The sequence below is a fragment of the Bufo bufo genome, chromosome 6 (assembly GCF_905171765.1).
Source record: "Bufo bufo chromosome 6, aBufBuf1.1, whole genome shotgun sequence".
NCBI lineage: Eukaryota > Metazoa > Chordata > Amphibia > Anura > Bufonidae > Bufo > Bufo bufo.
Window position 1 is genome coordinate 25,312,289 of NC_053394.1, and position 23,151 is coordinate 25,335,439.

Genomic DNA, 23,151 nt, shown 5'->3' on the forward strand with positions numbered 1-23,151 from the left:
TGAGGTGTATTATGAGGTTCTGCAGCAGCTGAGGTGTATTATGAGGTTCTGCAGCAGCTGAGGTGTGTATTATGAGGTTCTGCAGCAGCTGAGGTGTATTATGAGGTTCTGCAGCAGCTGAGGTGTGTATTATGAGGCTCTGCCGCAGATGAGGTGTGTATTAAAAGGTTCTGCAGAAGCTGAGGTGTGTATTAGGAGGTTCTGCAGCAGCTGAGGTGTGTATTAGGAGGTTCTGCAGCAGCTGAGGTGTGTATTAGGAGGTTCTGCAGCAGCTGAGGTGTGTATTATAAGGTTCTGCAGAAGCTGAGGTGTATATTAGGAGGTTCTGCAGCAGCTGAGGTGTGTATTAGGAGGTTCTGCAGCAGCTGAGGTGTGTATTAGGAGGTTCTGCAGCAGCTGAGGTGTGTATTATGAGGTTCTGCAGCAGCTGAGATGTGTATTATGAGGTTCTGCAGCAGCTGAGATGTGTATTATGAGGTTCTGCAGAAGCTGAGATGTGTATTATGAGGTTCTGCAGCAGCTGAGGTGTGTATTATCATGTTCTGCAGCAGCTGAGGTGTGTATTATAAGGTTCTGCAGAAGCTGAGGTGTGTATTATGAGGTTGTGCAGCAGCTGAGATGTGTATTATGAGGTTCTGCAGCAGCTGAGATGTGTATTATAAGGTTCTGCAGCAGCTGAGGTGTGTATTATGAGGTTCTGCAGCAGCTGAGATGTGTATTATCATGTTCTGCAGCAGCTGAGGTGTGTATTATAAGGTTCTGCAGAAGCTGAGGTGTGCATTATAAGGTTCTGCAGAAGCTGAGGTGTGTATTAGGAGGTTCTGCAGCAGCTGAGGTGTGTATTATGAGGTTCTGCAGAAGCTGAGGTCTGTATTATGAGGTTCTGCAGCAGCTGAGATGTGTATTATGAGGTTCTGCAGCAGCTGAGATGTGTATTATAAGGTTCTGCAGCAGCTGAGGTGTGTATTATGAGGTTCTGCAGCAGCTAAGATGTGTATTATAAGGTTCTGCAGCAGCTGAGATGTGTATTATAAGGTTCTGCAGAAGCTGAGGTGTGCATTATAAGGTTCTGCAGAAGCTGAGGTGTGTATTAGGAGGTTCTGCAGCAGCTGAGGTGTGTATTATGAGGTTCTGCAGAAGCTGAGGTGTGTATTAGGAGGTTCTGCAGCAGCTGAGGTGAGTATTAAAGGTTCTGCAGCAGCTGAGGTGTGTATTATTTGGTTCTGCAGAAGCTGAGGTGTGTATTATGAGGTTCTGCAGCAGCTGAGGTGTGTATTATGAGGTTCTGCAGCAGCTGAGGTGAGTATTAAAGGTTCTGCAGCAGCTGAGGTGTGTGTTATGATGTTCTGCAGCAGCTGAGGTTTGTATTATCAGGTTCTGCAGCAGCTGAGGTGTGTATTAGGAGGTTCTGCAGCAGCTGAGGTGTGTATTATCAGGTTCTGCAGCAGCTGAGGTGTGTATTAGGAGGTTCTGCAGTAGCTGAGGTCTGTATTATCAGGTTCTGCAGCAGCTGAGGTGTGTATTATCATGTTCTGCAGCAGCTGAGGTGTGTATTATCATGTTCTGCAGCAGCTGAGGTGTGTATTAAGATGTTCTGCAGCAGCTGAGGTGTGTATTATGAGGTTCTGCAGCAGCTAAGATGTGTATTATAAGGTTCTGCAGCAGCTGAGATGTGTATTATAAGGTTCTGCAGAAGCTGAGGTGTGCATTATAAGGTTCTGCAGAAGCTGAGGTGTGTATTAGGAGGTTCTGCAGCAGCTGAGGTGTGTATTATGAGGTTCTGCAGAAGCTGAGGTGTGTATTAGGAGGTTCTGCAGCAGCTGAGGTGAGTATTAAAGGTTCTGCAGCAGCTGAGGTGTGTATTATTTGGTTCTGCAGAAGCTGAGGTGTGTATTATGAGGTTCTGCAGCAGCTGAGGTGTGTATTATGAGGTTCTGCAGCAGCTGAGGTGAGTATTAAAGGTTCTGCAGCAGCTGAGGTGTGTGTTATGATGTTCTGCAGCAGCTGAGGTTTGTATTATCAGGTTCTGCAGCAGCTGAGGTGTGTATTAGGAGGTTCTGCAGCAGCTGAGGTGTGTATTATCAGGTTCTGCAGCAGCTGAGGTGTGTATTAGGAGGTTCTGCAGTAGCTGAGGTCTGTATTATCAGGTTCTGCAGCAGCTGAGGTGTGTATTATCATGTTCTGCAGCGGCTGAGGTGTGTATTAAGATGTTCTGCAGCAGCTGAGGTGTGTATTATGATGTTCTGCAGCAGCTGAGGTGTGTATTATCATGTTCTGCAGCAGCTGAGATGTGTATTATCATGTTCTGCAGCAGCTGAGGTGTGTATTATGATGTTCTGCAGCTTCTTCTGTAACACACTGCAGCTGCTGAAGAACCACTTTATAGACAGTGGACTCAGCACATGCCACCAATCAGTGGCTGACATAGTAGAAGAGGGAAGTGATCAGTCACCGGCTGCTCCTGTGTTATGATGTTCTGCAGCAGCTGAGGTGTGTGTTATGACGTTCTGCAGCAGCTGAGGTGTGTATTATCAGGTTCTGCAGCAGCTGAGGTGTGTATTATGATGTTCTGCAGCAGCTGAGGTGTGTATTAGGAGGTTCTGCAGCGGCTTTGGTGTGTATTATCAGGTTCTGCAGCAGCTGAGGTGTGTATTATGATGTTCTGCAGCAGTTGAGGTGTGTGTTATGACGTTCTGCAGCAGCTGAGGTGTGTATTATCATGTTCTGCAGCAGTTGAGGTGTGTGTTATGACGTTCTGCAGCAGCTGAGGTGTGTGTTATGATGTTCTGCAGCAGCTGAGGTGAGTATTAAAGGTTCTGCAGCAGCTGAGGTGTGTGTTATGATGTTCTGCAGCAGCTGAGGTTTGTATTATCAGGTTCTGCAGCAGCTGAGGTGTGTATTAGGAGGTTCTGCAGCAGCTGAGGTGTGTATTATCAGGTTCTGCAGCAGCTGAGGTGTGTATTAGGAGGTTCTGCAGTAGCTGAGGTCTGTATTATCAGGTTCTGCAGCAGCTGAGGTGTGTATTATCATGTTCTGCAGCAGCTGAGGTGTGTATTATCATGTTCTGCAGCAGCTGAGGTGTGTATTAAGATGTTCTGCAGCAGCTGAGGTGTGTATTATGAGGTTCTGCAGCAGCTAAGATGTGTATTATAAGGTTCTGCAGCAGCTGAGATGTGTATTATAAGGTTCTGCAGAAGCTGAGGTGTGCATTATAAGGTTCTGCAGAAGCTGAGGTGTGTATTAGGAGGTTCTGCAGCAGCTGAGGTGTGTATTATGAGGTTCTGCAGAAGCTGAGGTGTGTATTAGGAGGTTCTGCAGCAGCTGAGGTGAGTATTAAAGGTTCTGCAGCAGCTGAGGTGTGTATTATTTGGTTCTGCAGAAGCTGAGGTGTGTATTATGAGGTTCTGCAGCAGCTGAGGTGTGTATTATGAGGTTCTGCAGCAGCTGAGGTGAGTATTAAAGGTTCTGCAGCAGCTGAGGTGTGTGTTATGATGTTCTGCAGCAGCTGAGGTTTGTATTATCAGGTTCTGCAGCAGCTGAGGTGTGTATTAGGAGGTTCTGCAGCAGCTGAGGTGTGTATTATCAGGTTCTGCAGCAGCTGAGGTGTGTATTAGGAGGTTCTGCAGTAGCTGAGGTCTGTATTATCAGGTTCTGCAGCAGCTGAGGTGTGTATTATCATGTTCTGCAGCAGCTGAGGTGTGTATTAAGATGTTCTGCAGCAGCTGAGGTGTGTATTATGATGTTCTGCAGCAGCTGAGGTGTGTATTATCATGTTCTGCAGCAGCTGAGATGTGTATTATCATGTTCTGCAGCAGCTGAGGTGTGTATTATGATGTTCTGCAGCTTCTTCTGTAACACACTGCAGCTGCTGAAGAACCACTTTATAGACAGTGGACTCAGCACATGCCACCAATCAGTGGCTGACATAGTAGAAGAGGGAAGTGATCAGTCACCGGCTGCTCCTGTGTTATGACGTTCTGCAGCAGCTGAGGTGTGTGTTATGACGTTCTGCAGCAGCTGAGGTGTGTATTATCAGGTTCTGCAGCAGCTGAGGTGTGTATTATGATGTTCTGCAGCAGCTGAGGTGTGTATTATCATGTTCTGCAGCAGTTGAGGTGTGTGTTATGACGTTCTGCAGCAGCTGAGGTGTGTGTTATGATGTTCTGCAGCAGCTGAGGTGTGTATTATCATGTTCTGCAGCAGCTGAGGTGTGTATTATGATGTTCTGCAGCAGCTGAGGTGTGTATTATGATGTTCTGCAGCAGCTGAGGTGTGTGTTATGACGTTCTGCAGCAGCTGAGGTCTGTATTATCAGGTTCTGCAGCAGCTGAAGTGTGTATTATCATGTTCTGCAGCAGCTGAGGTGTGTGTTATGATGTTCTGCAGCAGCTGAGGTGTGTATTATCATGTTCTGCAGCAGCTGAGGTGTGTATTATCATGTTCTGCAGCAGCTGAGGTGTGTATTATGATGTTCTGCAGCAGCTGAGGTGTGTATTATGATGTTCTGCAGCAGCTGAGGTGTGTGTTATGACGTTCTGCAGCAGCTGAGGTCTGTATTATCAGGTTCTGCAGCAGCTGAGGTGTGTATTATCATGTTCTGCAGCAGCTGAGGTGTGTATTATGATGTTCTGCAGCAGCTGAGGTGTGTATTATGATGTTCTGCAGCAGCTGAGGTGTGTATTGTGAGGTTCTGCAGCAGCTGAGGTGTGTATTATGATGTTCTGCAGCTTCTTCTGTAACACACTGCAGCTGCTGAAGAACCACTTTATAGACAGTGGACTCAGCACATGCCACCAATCAGTGGCTGACATAGTAGAAGAGGGAAGTGATCAGTCACCGGCTGCTCCTGCAGGAAGAGATAAGCAGTGCCTATGTAGTGCCGCTCCTCTCTGTGTAATTGTGTAATGTTCATACAGTTATACGTGTTATATGTGCTGTTGTACTGTATGTGGTACATGTGATGTCCTGTCTGAACGCAGCCTGACACCAGGGGCCGATCACTATATACAAGGCGCCGTCTCCTTCCAGCGAGGATTATCCGCTCATTCCGGCTCGATATTCTCAGCGGCTCGTCAGATTGCCACTTACATGCATGGCTTCCGATGCCAGGTCTCTCCGAGGACAGAAATCCTCCCGCATGCTGCTCAATTCAATCTAATCGCCCCAAAGTTTTCATCACTGTATCTGCTCATTACACACCTTCTAGTCACCACAATGGCCTCGCACTGGACCTGGGAAAGCTGGGTGTCCAACAAGATGGCCGCCATTAACGCTCTCACTGGGACTGTCACCCTGCCATACCCATTGGGGCTTATAACCCAGCTTTCTTATGTCCAGATATTGGACAGGTCTGCCTGGCTACGCAGTGATTACGTGAGGCGGGAATCTCTCTGTGCACTATCAGGTAGGTTTTCCTGGGAAAGCTGAGTGGCCCTCCTATAGATGCCGTACTGGCGGCCATACTGGTCGTGTGTCCATTATGGATGTGAGGGCTTATGACATTATACTGCCTCCAATGCCTTCCATATACTTCATCTCTGATCTCCTCTTCCTCTTAGTTGTGAGCGCAGACAGAAACGGAGACGACACCGAAATGACCGCTGCGCGTTACCGGAGGAAGGAAGCTTACAACCGCTCACTGACCTTTCACCTGACACTGACATCCCCGGCCTTCACCCTCTAAAGCTTGGAGACTTCAAAAGTAGCCTAGACGAGAGAGGCCTCCCCTGCAGGACAAGCAAGTAAGAGACGCCTCCCCGAGTCCAGGATGCACGTAGCGTGCAGCGCAAAATCTTCTCTTAGGCCTAGTTCACACGAAAGGTTTTTTTGCGAGTGTACGGGCCTTTTCTTTGTGTTCCGTATACGGTCCGTATATGGATCCATTCATTTCAATGGTTCCGCAAAAAAAACGGAATGTGTTCCGTATGCATTCCGTTTCCGTATTTCGGTTCCGTTGAAAGATAGAGCTTGTCCTATATTTGGCCGTAAATCACGGGTCGTGGCTCCATTCAAGTCAATGGGTCCGCAAAAAAAACGGAACACATACGGAAATGCATCCGTATGTCTTCCGTTTCCGTTTAGTTTCCGTTCCGTTTTTTCTGAACCATCTATTGAAAATGTTATGGCCAGCCCAATTTTTTCTATGTAATTACTGTATACTGTACATGGCATACGGAAAAACGGAACGGAAAAACGGAAAGGAAACGGAAACACAACGGAACTCAAAAACGGAACAACGGATCCGTGAAAAACGGACCGCAAAAAACAATAAAAGCCATACGGTCGTGTGAACTAGGCCTTACAGTTAGATTTAAATAAATTTCCACTGCTGAAGACGCTCCCTGGTCACTCGGTTGTGTCGCATTCCGTCTCTGGTGTTCTAGAGATGCAGTGTCTGCTCCCTGGTGGCCTAGTGGTATAATATTTTGTTTCTCGTGGCCTAGTCGTACATTATCCTGTTCCTGGTTGCCCAGTGTTTTGTCCCTGGTGGCCTAATGGTATAATATGCTGTTCCTGGTGGCCTAGTGGAACAGTATTCTGTTTCTGGTTGCCTAGTGTTCTGTCCCTGGTCACCCTATTGTATAGTATACTGTCTCTGGTGAGCCAGCAATGCAATGACTGGTTCCTGGTGGCCTAGTGAAACAGTATTCTGTTTCTGGTCACCCAGTTGTACAGTAGCCTGTCGCTGATGGTCCAGTGATGCCATGTTCTGTCCCTGGTGGTCTAGTGGTTTGGTATCCTGTTTCTGGCTGCCCAGTGATGCCATGTTCTGTCCCTGGTGGCCTAGTGATCCAGTATCTTGTCTCTGGTTTCCCAGTGTTCTGTCCCTGGTGGCCTAGTGGTATAATATGCTGTTCCTGGTGGCCCGGTGATGCAATGTCTGATCCCTGGTGGCTTAAGTGGAACAGTGTGCTGTACCTTGTGGTATGGTATTCTGTTTCCGATCAACCAATTGTACTGTATATCCTGTCTCTAGTGGTCCAGTGATGCAATGTTCTGTCCCTGGTGGCCCAGTGCTCCAGTATCCTGATTCTGGCTGCCCACTTATAGTGTCCTGTCCTTGATGGCCCACTTATACAGTGTCCTGTCCCTGATGGCCCACTTATACAGTGTCCTGTCCCTGATGGCCCACTTATACAGTGTCCTTTCCCTGATGGCCCACTTATACAGTGTGCTGTCCCTGATGGCCCACTTATACAGTGTGCTGTCCCTGATGGCCCACTTATACAGTGTGCTGTCCCTGATGGCCCACTTATACAGTGTCCTGTCCCTGATGGCCCACTTATACAGTGTCCTGTCCCTGATGGCCCACTTATACAGTGTCCTGTCCCTGATGGCCCACTTATACAGTGTCCTGTCCCTGATGGCCCACTTATACAGTGTCCTGTCCCTGATGGCCCACTTATACAGTGTCCTGTCCCTGATGGCCCACTTATACAGTGTCCTGTTTCTAGTGACTCAGGGATACAGTTCCCAATACTTACCAGAAACAGTCAGCAAGCCTGGCGACAAATACCGTCCGCCCTATAATGCTGTAAGAGAATGCTTTTAGTACATAAGACCCACCCTCAAGTGTTTCCAGCAGCTGTAGCCCCCCCCCCACCCCCCAATCAGCTTGTCACAAAAAAGCATCCATTAATCATAAAGGAATAACGGAATATGATACCATTGTATTTGGCGTATGTCACGTGCGGCTGTGTATTAGGGGACTGATTAGCCGCACGCCTCATTTTACAGCAGACATTTAGAAGGTTTCCGTTTTCTTGCAGCCAAGTAAATTTCTTCTCAACTCGAGCCATAAAATGTGCAAAAAACAAGGTTCACAGAGCGACATAATTTACGAGCGATTGTTTAACTGAACGTTTATAGCTAATTAATTCTGGATCTTACACTGTCAGTAGCTGGAGCCTGTGCCGCTTCCACTGGCGGCACCTGCAGGCGAAACGGAGAACTGCACTTTATGAGCCGTGGATTCCTGCCTGTGGTCATAAATAGAGAACAGACACAGTGACACAATGCAGGAAAAAAATGCAACCTGAACTAAAAATAAATAATAATAATGTGCATCATATTCATCAGCGTAGCCGGGTCCGAGGGTCTCATCCCCTATGATGTGAACTAGGATATGCCCCCGTTGTCTTATCACCTATATCAGGAATGGAGCCCCGCAAAAGTGGTGGCTGGAGGACTCTGGTCCGGCCACCACCAAGTGCTCTCCCCATAGAAGTGAATGGGAGCGCACCGCACATGACCGGCCACCGCTCCCATTCACTTCTATGGGCCCGATGGAAATAACCAATCCAGAGCTCTGCTATTTCTGGTGGCCCCATAGGACCTGCGCCTATCCTAGTGATATGCTCCAACTGTCCGAGATGAGACAACTCCTTTAACACACGACTGCAGGGCCAGACTACACGAGATCTGTTTGTAGTCTGTAACCATGGAGACACATAGGTCTGCACACACAAAATAGTAGATCTTTAGTGAACGAGGTTGGCTCATCTCATACATGGTGCGGGTCCCACCTCTGAAGGAGAGCACACAGCCCATGCTCCAGGTGCTGCTCTCAAGGGAGCTCCGGAAATAGCTGAGCGAGTGCGCTTGGCTATTTTTGGAAGTCCCATGGTGGCAAATGGAAAATGCACCTCACAAGCGCGACCGCTGCGGGACTGGCAGAAATAGCCGAGTCGGTGCTATTTTCAGGACTCCCGTAGCAGTGAACTGGTGCTGACCCTACATGTCTGGCTGCTCTCTATGTTCACTTCTGGAGATAGGAGCAGGTCCCATAGCCTAGTGACATGACGTCAACGTGTGAGACCAGACAACCCCTTTAAGTTTCTGGACCGTCCGTAACGCCATTGATATTCCTGTCACATCTACAGTGTCATATGTAAAGTGTATGCAGATTGATTAACCAGCGGCCGTAGACAAGACATCAGCGAGGACGTCTCCCCTCATGGCCGTCCTCTACCTGTACGCTAGGTGACACCTGTCCAGTCACTGGTGGAATATAATGGGATGCAGTCATGGCGCCTGTCACCTCTCCTGATATGTCTGTTTGAGTAACTACTCGCATTCCCCATGGAATAAATATTCTGGAGCAACAATTCATATGACTTTATGTTGTTACCACAACTGGTAACACCCATCTGGACCTGCTAGCAATGCATTCCTAACTTCTAGCAGGAATAATAAAGGAATGGCGCAACGTAAAGTCATAAGAACAGATGCTTCAGAACGGTTAGTACATGAAGGAAGGAAGTAGTTACAGACATGTCAGGAGAGGTTAGAGGTCTTCTTTAAAGGTCTTGTGGAGTCCATGCCTCAATGGGTCAGGGGTGCTGTGGCAGAGGACCCGTCTGACCAGATATTTATAAAGGTAAGTACCGATCCCAGCTGGAGCCACTTACACCTGTCAGAATTACTACTCCCTTCCTTTGCTGACCCGCCGGCCATCACCGTACTGCACATTGATCGCTCATCATCTCCATCTCTGACCCGTGGTGTCCGGCAGTCGGCGCTATTACGTAATAAAAAATGGCGCAAAACTGCAGCAAATCCACACCGGACCGTGACTGCATTGTTTAGATTATTATTTTTTTAACCTGTTCATCTCCCACTGACATACGTAATGGGGTCACGCATCGGTTTTTCTGCGGCATTTTTTGTGTGCAGACAGATGGTACTGAAAGGAATAAATGAAACTCAGGACATTTTTGTTTTTGTTTTTTTTAGCTCTGCGTTTTTATTGCTTTTGTCAAAAATCAGCATGCTCTACGTAAGGGGAATCTTCAGACATTTTTCCAATAGGAATCTCTTTGGAAGGTGAAAAACACCTATTCAGTATATCCTTTTTTTTTTTTTTTTAAAAAAGCACAAAAAACAAACATAAAAAGCCCCTATGTCTCCTTCACACACACTTTGGTTCACAACTTTTTTGGGGGAAAAAATAAACTTTGATGAACTGATCCGCATTTTTTGTGATTTTTTATGTGATAGTCTGTGCCCCTGTGATGTCACTTGTTCTGTAGCGCTATAGCGGAGACGGAGCACTGATAAGGACGAGTTCACACTTCAGTTATTTCCATCAGAGCCAAACCCAGCAGTGAAGCTTCTCAGAGATCAGGTATAATGGAGACATTTCTTCCTGTTCTGTGTTTTTGGCTCCTAATAAGGGCTCATTCAGACAGCCGTGAGTGTTTAGCAGTACGCAAATTTGCGGATCCGCAAAACACGGGTACTGCGGAACGCACACAGCCACCCCTATACAGAAAATGCGGACAAGAATAGGGCATACTCTTGGGCATATTTTTTGCGGAAAGGAACCATCATGTGCTGTCCGCATCTTTTGCGGCCCAATTGAAATGAATGGGTCCACTCCTGTTCCGCAAAATTACGGAATGGATGCAGCGCCATTCATATGGTCGTGTGAATGAGCCCTAACTGACAGAAATAGCTGACCAAATAACTAAAGTATGAACTCTGCTTAAGGCCCCTTTCACACGAGCGAGTTTTCCGCACGAGTGCAATGCGTGACGTGAACGGATAGCATCCGCGCTGAATCCGTACCCAATGGGTCTGTGTACATGAGCGTTTTATTCATGCATGATTTCTGCGTTGCGTGAGAATCGCAGCGTGTTCTATAATCTGCGTTTTTCACACAGCCCTGGCCCCATAGAAGTGAATGGGGCTTCAGTGAGGCCTCATGCACACGACTATTCCATTTTTTGCGTTCCGCAAACCGCGGATCCGCAAAAAACGGAAGCCGCCCGTGTGCCTTCCGCAATTTGCGGAACGGAACGGACGGCCCATTGTAGAAATGCCTATTCTTGTCTGCAAAATGGACAAGAATAGGACATGTTCTATTTCTTTTGCGGGGCCACGGAACGGAGCAACGGATGCGGACAACACACGGAGTGCTGTCCGCATCTTTTGCGGCCCCATTGAAGTGAATGGGTCCGCACCTGAGACGCAAAAAACGCGGCTCGGATGCGGACCAAAACAACGGCCGTGTGCATGAGGCCTAATCCGGATGCGATGGGTTTTTCACTGATAAGAGATGTTGTTTGTAAACCTTCAGTTTCTTATCACACGTGTGAAAAACGCATCAAAACGCATTGCACCCGCGCGGAAAAAACTCAACAACTGAACGCAATCGCAGACAAAACTGACTGAACTTTCTTGCAAAATGGTGCGAGTTTCACTGAACGCATCCGGAGCCAATCCGTATAGTTCGTGTGAAAGAGGCCTAAGGGTGCAGTCACACAACCATATGTATCTTGCGGTATGCAAAAAAAGGATCTGCAAAAAATACGGATGGTGTCTATGTGACGACTGTGTTGCATCTTTTTGCAGGACTGCAGAACGGACATACGGATGCAGACAGTACACGGTGTGCTGTCCACATTTTTTTGTGCCCCATTGAAATGAGTGGGTCCGCATCCAATTCGCAAAAAAATGCAGATCAGATGTGGGCCAAAAATATGGTCATGTGAATGGTGCCTGAAACTGATTGAACTGAAAAAAAGCTGCAAAAAAACAAAAACAAATGAAATCTATGTGAGAAAAATGCCTGTAATGAGGGGGAAAAAAAACACCAGACTCAGAGCATGCTGAAGAAAAAACAAAGAATGCACCTTATGGGTGAAAAAAAACAACACTACAGAAAAAAAACAAAAAAAAAAACACCTGTTTGTCCTGCATTTAATATTTCCCATAGATTTCCATGTAACCTGTGTGACACCAGCTTGTAAAAATGTGTTGTTTTTTTTAACCACAGAACAATTGCACATTTCATTGTAAGACGGTAGCCCTACCAGCAGTCCTTGTTATTGCAGCATTAACCCTTGAAATGCATAATAAAAAGGGGTGGAGTTTAATCTGAAATGCATTTAAAAGGGCAGCGTCTCAGGGACCTTGTAGGGTGGGGGGTGACATTCATGGAGTGTTCAGCCTCTGGTCACGGCACGTCTGCTAATAGAGAGGGGGCATCTAGGCAGATTTTCCATTCAGGAGTCTGGGAAAGTTGGGTGTCATCTCACTGCGGCCATATTGGTTTTCACCCAGCATATGAAATGAATAGAATTGTTTTTTTTTTTTAAACGCTCTTAAAGGTCACTTTACTCTCCCCGCAGGATCCCGGTGGTGACCATGTGATGGCGCTGTTATGGTGATAATGGACACAGCGGGTGACTATAACAAGAAAATAAAGGGACTGACCTGATGGCAGCGGGTGGTATACGACCCCCCCCCCCAATACTTAAACCTCTGCACCCCAAAACCGCGAGAGAGGAGACAAGTGCCGGAGGAGGAGAGCGGTCGGCGGATGACGGCCTCACCTAGCCAGGAGTAGCCCCCTCCCCCAGCCATAGGGCTGTATGTTATTTATGATACATGTATGTATGCATGGGCGCACATAACTAGTGGTCCGGGGCTGCCCGTGGACATATCCGTAACAGTAGTGTTCTTTTCTATATCTATCTATGTGTGTATGACAGCATGTGTGACTGGTACCATGAGATCACTAAGGGCTTAACCCCTCCCCCTCCACGTATGTGCTGTGAATGTCTGCATCCGCACCCACACTACGTGTATAGTTATCCGCTCATCTTCAGGGTTCGGATCACAGTTTTATTTTTAATAAAAAGTAATTTGAAGTGTAACGAGTCGGCGGCGGCTTCTCTCCGGCTACATCAGTGCGCACCACGGCTGGTGGCGGGGCTCTGCGTGCGAGTCGGGCGGTCCGGCCTCCGTGTACGCTTCCCATAGATCTTCCTCTGGAAAAGAACGTGGTCACGGATGAACGTACAGTAAAAGCCAAGGATGTGACACAGGGCACTGACTGCTCGCGGCGCCGCCGCTACATACCCGCTATGGGAAGTGGATATATGAGGCAAAGCTAATGCCCATAAACTGCCTGGAAAGAGTTAAAAGGGGCTGTTCAGGATAAGAAAAAACATGGCTGCTTTCTTGCAAAAACAGCACCATCCTGTCCACGGGTTGTGTGCGGTATTGCGGCTCTACTCCATTCACAACCTGTGGACAGGGTTGGTGCTGTTTTTGCAAGAAAGCAGCCATGTTTTTTCTAATCCTGGACAACCTCATTAAAGGGGCAGTACTGGATTACAAGAACATGATTTTATTTTTATTTTTTAAAACAGCGCAGCTCTACAGGTTGTGTGTGGTACTGCAATAGAGCTGAGCTGCAATACCAGCCCATGGACAGATGTGGCGCTGTTTTTGGAAGAAAGCAGCAGTGTTTTTCCATTCTATGCCCCGTCACCTCCTCTCCTGGCTGATTACAGGGAACCGTAGCTTGTATTCACCAGCACATCACATAGACTTTGGATCTACTGTTCCTTTAAATCTCAGAGGAGATCCAAAGCCATTAAGAGATGCAGACTGGATGAGCGTGTCAGGAGACCCCGGGAGTCATTAAAAATATATGTTTCCTCCACTCTGCAGACGATTTGCACATTAATGATATTTTTCTGCTGGACTTCGCCTTCATTCGTTTTTTTCGTGTCACTTTTAATGTGGAAATTGTGGTTAGGAGAGTGTTCACACCTTGCAGCTAGTATGGAGGATTACAGTAATGGCTGTCAGCACCAGGGCGGAGGAAGGGGCCCCCAGCAAGCAGAGGCTATCACCATGGGAAGCTGCAGTCAGCCACACGTGGCCCCTGGAAAATTAGATGGCAACCAATGAAATCAATGGCCTGGGTCCTCCAGGGTGGGAGCCGCTGATGCTCGGGGGCTCTGGATTGTAGAGGGGTTCCCAAGCGAAAAAACCCCGTCATGACACTCATATGAACCAATCCCTTTAAAGGGAGTCTGTCAGCAGTTTTGACCATGCTAAACTGCTGACAGTGCTAGAGTGAGTGGGGGCTGTTCTGACCAGTACAAATATAAATATTTTTTGAAATTTTCTCATCAGAAGTAGTGAAAACATGAGGTTTTATTCTGCCAGATAAGCGCCCAGGGGGCAGAGCATGACTCTGAAGTGCTCTCTGCAGCCCCTCCCCTCTAAATGACAGCTGGAGTGGTCTCCTGGTTGGAGGCTACAGCTGTCACTCAGAGCCAAGGGGCGGGGCTTTGGAGCAGCTCGATGCAGAGAGCACTTCACAGTGAAGCTTCGTCTCCTGGGCACTTGCAGGAGCAGAATCTGGCAGAATAAGGCTAGGTCTACACGGCGACATTTGTCGCACCAATGTCGCGCGACAATTTTTATAATGATAGTCTATTCGAAATGGATTTTTCTGCGACTGCTGCGACACCATAGACCATCATTATAAAAATTGTTTGCGCGACACATGCCGTCGTGTAGACCTAGCCTAAAACTTTAAATTGACAATACTCCAGATGAGAAAAGCTCCATAGAAAGTATGGGCGTCACTTACTAACAGAAATGTGCCTATTTTTATCGTATTTCTGGTGCAGATTTGCGCAGGAACCTGTGACCCCCCCCCCCCCCCGCTCATGCTAGGTCTAAAAAAAGGGGCCCGTCTCATTTATCATTTTCTACACCTGTTTTAGGAGTAGAAAATGCTCTAAATTCAAGCCAGCAAGGAAGCTGCCATAGATTTAGACCGGCAGTCGATATGTAAATTTTGGCGTCTCTACATAAGTTTGGCGGATCCACCTCCAGCGCACGGGGTTAATAAGACCGCGGTCTAAAACGCCGGTCTTAATAAATGACCCCCTATGTGTGTATCTGCTCTCCACAGCCCCTGCCTAGTGCAGTCAGCAGTTTAGCATGGTCAAAACTCCTGGCAGCTTCCCTTTAAGTAGCACAAATTCGTGGATAAGACCCAATCCGCAGTTTTCTTACCATCATCATTTTCTGATTCACTGTCAGGAGCGGGAAGAAGAAAATCCGGACAGAACTGAACCTGCACGGCTGACCTAAGACAAGAGAAAAAGAACGAAGATGCGCTTATGTTGCGCTGATCACGAGTTCTGCTCCGATCACATCCAGATCAGAATGATCACCAAAGCTGTAGTGTCTCACTGCTGCCTCCTGCTGGCTCAAAGATGTAGTGGTCTGATGTATTATATATGCCACATAATGGAGTGCAGTGCTTAGGGCAGACATCAGCTCGGTCGTCGGTGGATGGGTATGTCAGCTGCCAGACTCCAAGTGGCAGTCAGCAGAATTATGAATGCAGCTCCGGATGTGACAGCAGTATATGAGACATGATGTAACCCAGCATCAGTAAAAATGGGGTTCAGAAGAGGAGCTACACCTTAGAGGCCCAGTCCTAAGTAACGTCAACTTTCCTATATAGTTGGTTCAAGATCTCTGTTTGCTGTTAGTGAATGGAATGAACCAGATTTACATCCAAAAGGCTGAATACCCACCCTGACCGAAAACCCCTATATAATCTTCTGGTGCAAAACCTTGTAAATTTGTGAAATGTACTTAACGCATGTATGGCGGGGGCACAGGAGTCATGGCCATGGGGGTGGGCAGTACAGTACACCTGTCTCTCTGCTGCAACAAACTGTACAGAGATAACGTCACTCCAAGCTTAACCCTTAGATGCCATAGTCATTAGCAATACCTGTCACCCTATTGACATCCTCGCTACAGGGCCTAAGGACGGACCCCAGGCTACTTTCACATCTGCGTTTTTGCTGGATCCGTCATGGATGGGCAAAAAACGCTTCCGTTAGGATAATACAACCGTCTGCATCCATTATAAACGGATCCAGTTGTATTATCTCTAAAATGACCAAGACGGATCCGGCGCCATTGACTTACATTGTGTTTCATGCCGAATCAGTCTTGCTCCGTATCCCACGACGCAGCGCCTTTGTGTTGCGTCATGGGAACGCAACAAAATGGAGCGGAAGGCATTCTGGTGCGTTCCGTTCCGTTTTGTCCCCATTGACACTGATTGGGGACAAAACAGAAGCGTTTATCTCCGGTTTTGAGATCCTATGAAGGATCTCAACACCGGAAAGAAAAACACGGAGGTGAAAATAGCCTAAACTGAAGGGCAAATGGGGGACGAGCATGATTGCCACCACTCCATTTATCTCTAGGGAGACTGCAGCGAGTGCTGTACTACGTTATCTCGGCAAAGCGCATGCTCGACCACTGTTATATTCAAAAGGTGGACACAGGACCCCTTGTATTTGGTGGGAGTCCCAGTGGTTGGACCCCCACCTATGAGACACTTATGACCATGGTTGGAGGTCATACAATACACCCATACAATTGACTGAGTCTTATGTTCTCCTAGTCAAGAGGTCAGCAACCTCCAGCGCTCCAGCTGCTGTGAAACTACAACTCCCAGCATGCTCCATTTAGGTCTAGGAAAGTTCCAAGAGCACCTGAGCAAGTGTGCATGCTGGAGGTTGTGGTGTCGCATGAGCTGCAGAGCTTGATGTTACTGATCCCTGTCTTGTTCCATACTTGTCTCCTCTGCATACATTGGTTAGGGATGAGGTATGAGGCACGGGGCGCCTCCATTATATAGCTATATTTTAGATATGACTGGCAGGTATTCGGCTCACCTGTCCAATGCTCCTCCTCTAGGAAGCTCCTCCCACAGCAGCAGTTCCCTCCCTCCTGTCACCCATCGGCATAGCCCATCCGAAGTGCCGGACACCGCCAAACACAAGAGGCGAGGGACCTCCGGGCAGGACACGGTGCACAGGTATTTGCCTGAATCCACAGCACGGACTGCAAAGAAGCAGAGAAAACACGTGAAATCAAAGAGGACATATATAGAGCCAATTAAGATGGTGGGACTGCGGAGGTGCTGGATTATCAGGTGCCTATACACACACGTACAGATATATACAGTCCCCGATGCACGCGGTGGCGTTAAGACGCATAGGCCTTCAATGTGCCCCAGATCCAGACCTAGCAACCGGTAAGACCATATCTGCTATTTTAAAGGGGTTGTCCCACAAAAAATATTCTCCAGCACTTGGATCTGAAGACTTTTTTAATTGCATGTAATAAAAGATTTTGCATAGCCAGTGAGTTATTCAATAAAATGTATCTGTATAGCGCCACCTGCTGTTTTTTTTTTTTCTTATTTCTTTGCCCCGCTCACTGAGATGGCCGCACATGCTCAGTTTCATTCTTCAACTGTCTCCTGAGCTGTGATAGGGAGAGCATGGACACGCCTCCTGAGCTGTGATAGGGAGAGCATGGACACGCCCCCTTAGCTGCAGCATAAAATACACCGCCATTGAGCTGTCAGCTTGATATAAATGTAGCAGAGCAATGAATGAGGAGATCTCTGGATCCATGTGAGGTACAGGGCTGGTTCTAGCTTTGTTAGAAAGAGATTGTCCTGTGCTGTATGATGTCTGATACATAAATCATAGGATAACCCCTTTAAGCATATTATTGGGATGTTGGCTGAGGACCCATCACTGGTCGTCATACCCTTCTGGTCTACAAGGGAAGGAGCCATCAAGCCTTGGGCTTGTCTGTCCACAGATCGTGGGGGAATGATAACATGAACCAGCACCAGGGGCATGGGATCTCATTTAGTTTTTTGCTATGGGGTCCCCTTTGTTGTACGTATTACTCCATTAACATGCATGTGCAGTAAGCCAATTCCAAGAAAGGGGGAGACAAGCGGCAAACAACGGCTCTGGAACTGCTCATCTCTTAGGGGGGTAGCAATGGGATCCAACAGGAAAAACCCAACCTGTCTGAACCATGTATTAGCCAGCGGCAGATCCAGGGCAAAAAGCAGTGTCCCTGCCAACAAGAGAAAGAGAAAATCAGTCCATGGGCATCTTAAAGGGGTGGAGACTGACCGCACCCCTTTACAGGGAAACACCTTCAAAACCTTCCCATCACCCTATAATCCAGTCCATGTTCTATTTTAACCCCTCATCATTTTTATTTTTAAGAGAATAATCCAGCTTCTACCCGCCATCTTGATCTTAGAGATCGCTGTCTGCAGCCGTAGTGCTGGAAACTACATGTCCCATAATGCCTTGCCCAGGTAGACGTGGTTTCAGAAGCTATAGTTATATACATCATCCGCAGGACACGGCAAACAGCCTGGAGGGAGGGTCAGTGACAACAGCAGAATGTACGGCCCTAGGAAAATTGCTGGTTGTCACCCACACAACCATCAGACCTCACAAATACAGGGATAGGAATATGTCTTTCACTATGATTCCCCTTTAAATTTGAATCTCCATTATTGCGTCCTTCTTCAGATCATGAGAACCTAGCGAGCCGCTGATTCTGTGCCGAGTGTCACGCTGCTCACCAGATATAGAAATACAGCAGGGTCGCTGCGCCCTCGGAAACGGCCCCATCCTCTACCTGTTACCATCGGATTCTCATCTTCATAGAAAAAAAGTTAATTTTGCATTATCGCTCCCCAGACGCCACATAAAGGAGTGAGACGATGTAAGTGAGCGCGGACGCGGAATGCAGGCAATTAAAGCGAATCAGTAAGACAGCGCGCAGGAAAAGTAATGGATTACAGACGATAGGATGGCCAAAACGGCTGCGGCATTTGCTTCTCAAAGCGTATACACACCTGCATGGGGGGTGGGAATCAACACCTCGTATACAAACATAGTGAATGCCGCACCCTACAGTCTGCCTGCACCTGTATGGATAACCCTCTGAAATGCTCTGTGCTGCTGGGGAACTGATGATTCCACTGTGAGCTGCCATGTGTCTACAGTCCCTTTCTCACATCTTAACACTGCCCCTGTCACATCACTGCTCGTCAGACAGTCAGCACACTGCTCAGCTGAAGTACTCTGTGCTGCTGTTGGAACTCTGCTCTTTCTACCCTGTTACTCTCAGTCGATGGACTCCCACTTCTCCTGAAATACTCTGCGTTGCTGTGGGAACCCTGTTCTTTCTACCCCGTTAGTCTCAGCAGTGGTCTTCTGTTATCCGATTCTAAGTCTGAGATTTCCCTCTTGTCCATATTCACATGCAGACCATCCCAAAACCAGCAGAACCCTCTCCTGAAATACTCTGTGCTGCTTTGGAACCCTGTTTCTCCGATATCTCTCAGTCTGTGATTACCGTCTTCTCAATTACGTTGTTGCATATGTGAGTAGGTAACTGCCCCGAGGAAGAGCCCATTATACCCATCTCCTTAGATAATGGAAGGAGCTGGATCCCCAGCAGCACAAAGTATTTAAGACCTGGTCTGTGATTTCCCGCTCACACGCAGTCTTTATAATCACACCAGTGGCCGGATCAATGACACTGCCCTCCTGAAATACTCTGTCCAGCACAAGCCCTCTCCTGAAATACTCTGTGCTGCTGTGAAATCCTATCGCTCCAATCCACTGTATGTCAGGAATGGAGTCATGGGCCTTTATGGAGCTTCACGACTTCCGTCTTAGAAGCTCGGAGCTTTTCGATGGCGGCAGATGTCTTTTGGTGACTTGTAACATCCTGGTGGATTGCAATCAGGGAGCAATTATCCCGCAGTCCCAAGTAAAGATTCATTTTACCGTTCATAAATCTGGATGAAAATATTTCATCAGGAGACGCCTCTAGTTTCGGGATGCACGTGGCGCGCCCCGATCCTTGGTAACGCCGCACATTACTTTTAGTGCTTTTTTTCTCCGACGTTCAATAAAAGCCCTCAGCCGTGAATGATTTCAGCACCATTTGTAATTTTCCGCCTGAGCTCAATAAAACAATCATTTAATGATCTTGTAGTCCGACCTACATAATGCAGGTTACACTGTGTGCAGGCGAGAGGATAAATTACTCCGCCTGACACTCCACGAGCTGTTTAACTGAAATATGCTTCCATCAGAAAATGAGCCAATGTCCACCTCTCACTGCTCCGATCTCCTGCCGAGCATCCATCTAATGGACGGAGGCCTGGAGTGGGCATGAAAATCCATGTCCCTTCTCTAAACAGGCCGACAGCGTGTGCAAGAACCTAAACACAGCGCGGCATCTGGGAGAGGTTCTAAAGGTAAATCAAAATGGCTCCAGTGTAAAAATCACCTAGACAAATCAGCAACTCCAAATGTCCATAGGAGCAGTATTATAGTAGTTATATTCTTGTACATAGGAGGCAGTATTATAGTAGTTATATTCTTGTACATAGGAGCAGTATTATAGTAGTTATATTCTTGTACATAGGAGCAGTATTATAGTAGTTATATTCTTGTACATAGGAGCAGTATTATAGTAGTTATATTCTTGTATATAGGAGCAGTATTATAGTAGTTATATTCTTGTAGATAGGAGCAGTATTATAGTAGTTATATTCTTGTACATAGGAGCAGTATTATAGTAGTTATATTCTTGTACATAGGAGCAGTATTATAGTAGTTATATTCTTGTACATAGGAGCAGTATTATAGTAGTTATATACTTGTACATAGGAGCAGTATTATAGTAGTTATATTCTTGTATATAGGAGCAGTATTATAGTAGTTATATTCTTGTACATAGGAGGCAGTATTACAGTAGTTATATTCTTGTACATAGGAGCAGTATTATAGTAGTTATATTCTTGTACATAGGGGCAGTATTATAGTAGTTATATTCTTGTACATAGGAGCAGTATTATAGTAGTTATATTCTTGTACATAGGAGCAGTATTATAGTAGTTATATTCTTGTACATAGGAGCAGTATTATAGTAGTTATATTCTTGTACATAGCAGGCGGTATTATAGTAGTTATATCCTTGTATATAGGAGCAGTATTATAGTAGTTATATTCTTGTACATAGGAGGCAGTATTATAGTAGTTATATTCTTGTACATAGGAGCAGTATTATAGTAGTTATACTCTTGTACATAGGAGCAGTATTATAGTAGTTATATTCTTGTACATAGGAGCAGTATTATAGTAGTTATATTCTTGTACATAGGAGCAGTATTATAGTAGTTATATTCTTGTATATAGGAGCAGTATTATAGTAGTTATATTCTTGTAGATAGGAGCAGTATTATAGTAGTTATATTCTTGTACATAGGAGCAGTATTATAGTAGTTATATTCTTGTACATAGGAGCAGTATTATAGTAGTTATATTCTTGTACATAGGAGCAGTATTATAGTAGTTATATTCTTGTACATAGGAGCAGTATTATAGTAGTTATATACTTGTACATAGGAGCAGTATTATAGTAGTTATATTCTTGTATATAGGAGCAGTATTATAGTAGTTATATTCTTGTACATAGGAGGCAGTATTACAGTAGTTATATTCTTGTACATAGGAGCAGTATTATAGTAGTTATATTCTTGTACATAGGGGCAGTATTATAGTAGTTATATTCTTGTACATAGGAGCAGTATTATAGTAGTTATATTCTTGTACATAGGAGCAGTATTATAGTAGTTATATTCTTGTACATAGGAGCAGTATTATAGTAGTTATATTCTTGTACATAGCAGGCGGTATTATAGTAGTTATATCCTTGTATATAGGAGCAGTATTATAGTAGTTATATTCTTGTACATAGGAGGCAGTATTATAGTAGTTATATTCTTGTACATAGGAGCAGTATTATAGTAGTTATACTCTTGTACATAGGAGCAGTATTATAGTAGTTATATTCTTGTACATAGGAGCAGTATTATAGTAGTTATATTCTTGTACATAGGAACAGTATTATAGTAGTTATATTCTTGTACATAGGAGCAGTATTATAGTAGTCATATTCTTGTACATAGGAGCAGTATTATAGTAGTTATATTCTTGTATATAGGGGCAGTATTATAGTAGTTATATTCTTGTACATAGGAGCAGTATTATAGTAGTTATATTCTTGTACATAGGAGCAGTATTATAGTAGTTATATACTTGTACATAGGAGCAGTATTATAGTAGTTATATTCTTGTATATAGGAGCAGTATTATAGTAGTTATATTCTTGTACATAGGAGGCAGTATTACAGTAGTTATATTCTTGTACATACGAGCAGTATTATAGTAGTTATATTCTTGTACATAGGAGCAGTATTATAGTAGTTATATTCTTGTACATAGGAGCAGTATTATAGTAGTTATATTCTTGTAAATAGCAGGCGGTATTATAGTAGTTATATCCTTGTATATAGGAGCAGTATTATAGTAGTTATATTCTTGTACATAGGAGGCAGTATTATAGTAGTTATATTCTTGTACATAGGAGCAGTATTATAGTAGTTATATTCTTGTACATAGGGGCAGTATTATAGTAGTTATATTCTTGTACATAGGAGCAGTATTATAGTAGTTATATTCTTGTACATAGGAGGTAGTATTATAGTAGTTATATTCTTGTACATAGGAGGCAGCATTATAGTAGTTATATTCTTGTACATAGGAGCAGTATTATAGTAGTTATATTCTTGTACATAGGAGCAGTATTATAGTAGTTATATTCTTGTACATAGGAGGCAGTATTATAGTAGTGATATTCTTGTACATAGGAGCAGTATTATAGTAGTTATATTCTTGTACATAGGAGGCAGTATTATAGTAGTTATATTCTTGTACATAGGAGCAGTATTATAGTAGTTATATTCTTGTACATAGGAGCAGTATTATAGTAGTTATAGTCTTGTACATAGGAGCAGTATTATAGTAGTTATATTCTTGTACATAGGAGGCAGTATTATAGTAGTTATATCCTTGTATATAGGAGCAGTATTATAGTAGTTATATTCCTGTACATAGGAGCAGTATTATAGTAGTTATATCCTTGTACATAGGAGCAGTATTATAGTAGTTATATTCTTGTACATAGGAGCAGTTTTATAGTAGTTATATTCTTGTACATAGGAGCAGTATTATAGTAGTTATATCCTTGTACATAGAGGCAGTATTATAGTAGTTATATTCCTCTACATAGAAGTAGTATTATAGTAGTTATACTCTTGTACATAGGAGCAGTATTATAGTAGTTATATTCTTGTACATAGGGGCAGTATTATAGTAGTTATATTCTTGTACATAGGAGCAGTATTATAGTAGTTATATCCTTGTACATAGAGGCAGTATTATAGTAGTTATATCCTTGTATATAGAGGCAGTATTATAGTAGTTATATTCTTGTACATAGGAGCAGTATTATAGTAGTTATATTCTTGTACATAGGGGCAGTATTATAGTAGTTATATCCTTGTACATAGAGGCAGTATTATAGTAGTTATATCCTTGTACATAGGAGCAGTATTATAGT

At 45.1% G+C, this 23,151-nt stretch overlaps 2 protein-coding genes across 4 annotated transcripts in view; one reads left to right on the top strand and one right to left on the bottom strand.

Annotated features, from left to right (window-relative positions):
• LOC121004835 (PILR alpha associated neural protein) overlaps nt 1–12,264 on the top strand; it is a 44,008-nt gene extending 31,744 nt beyond the window's left edge. For both annotated transcript variants that reach the window (XM_040437208.1, XM_040437209.1), the window contains exons 5-6: nt 5,559–5,741; nt 12,135–12,264. In XM_040437208.1, coding sequence (XP_040293142.1) covers nt 5,559–5,741; nt 12,135–12,156 — 205 coding nt within the window. In that variant the 3' untranslated portion in view covers nt 12,157–12,264. The remainder of the gene's footprint in view (nt 1–5,558; nt 5,742–12,134) is intronic.
• Nucleotides 12,026–23,151, bottom strand: part of LOC121004834 (WD repeat-containing protein 5-like) — a 59,024-nt gene continuing 47,898 nt past the window's right edge. For both annotated transcript variants that reach the window (XM_040437206.1, XM_040437207.1), the window contains exons 12-14: nt 16,521–16,689; nt 14,830–14,903; nt 12,026–12,776 (exon numbers count right to left, since the gene is read on the bottom strand). In XM_040437206.1, coding sequence (XP_040293140.1) covers nt 12,688–12,776; nt 14,830–14,903; nt 16,521–16,689 — 332 coding nt within the window. In that variant the 3' untranslated portion in view covers nt 12,026–12,687. The remainder of the gene's footprint in view (nt 12,777–14,829; nt 14,904–16,520; nt 16,690–23,151) is intronic.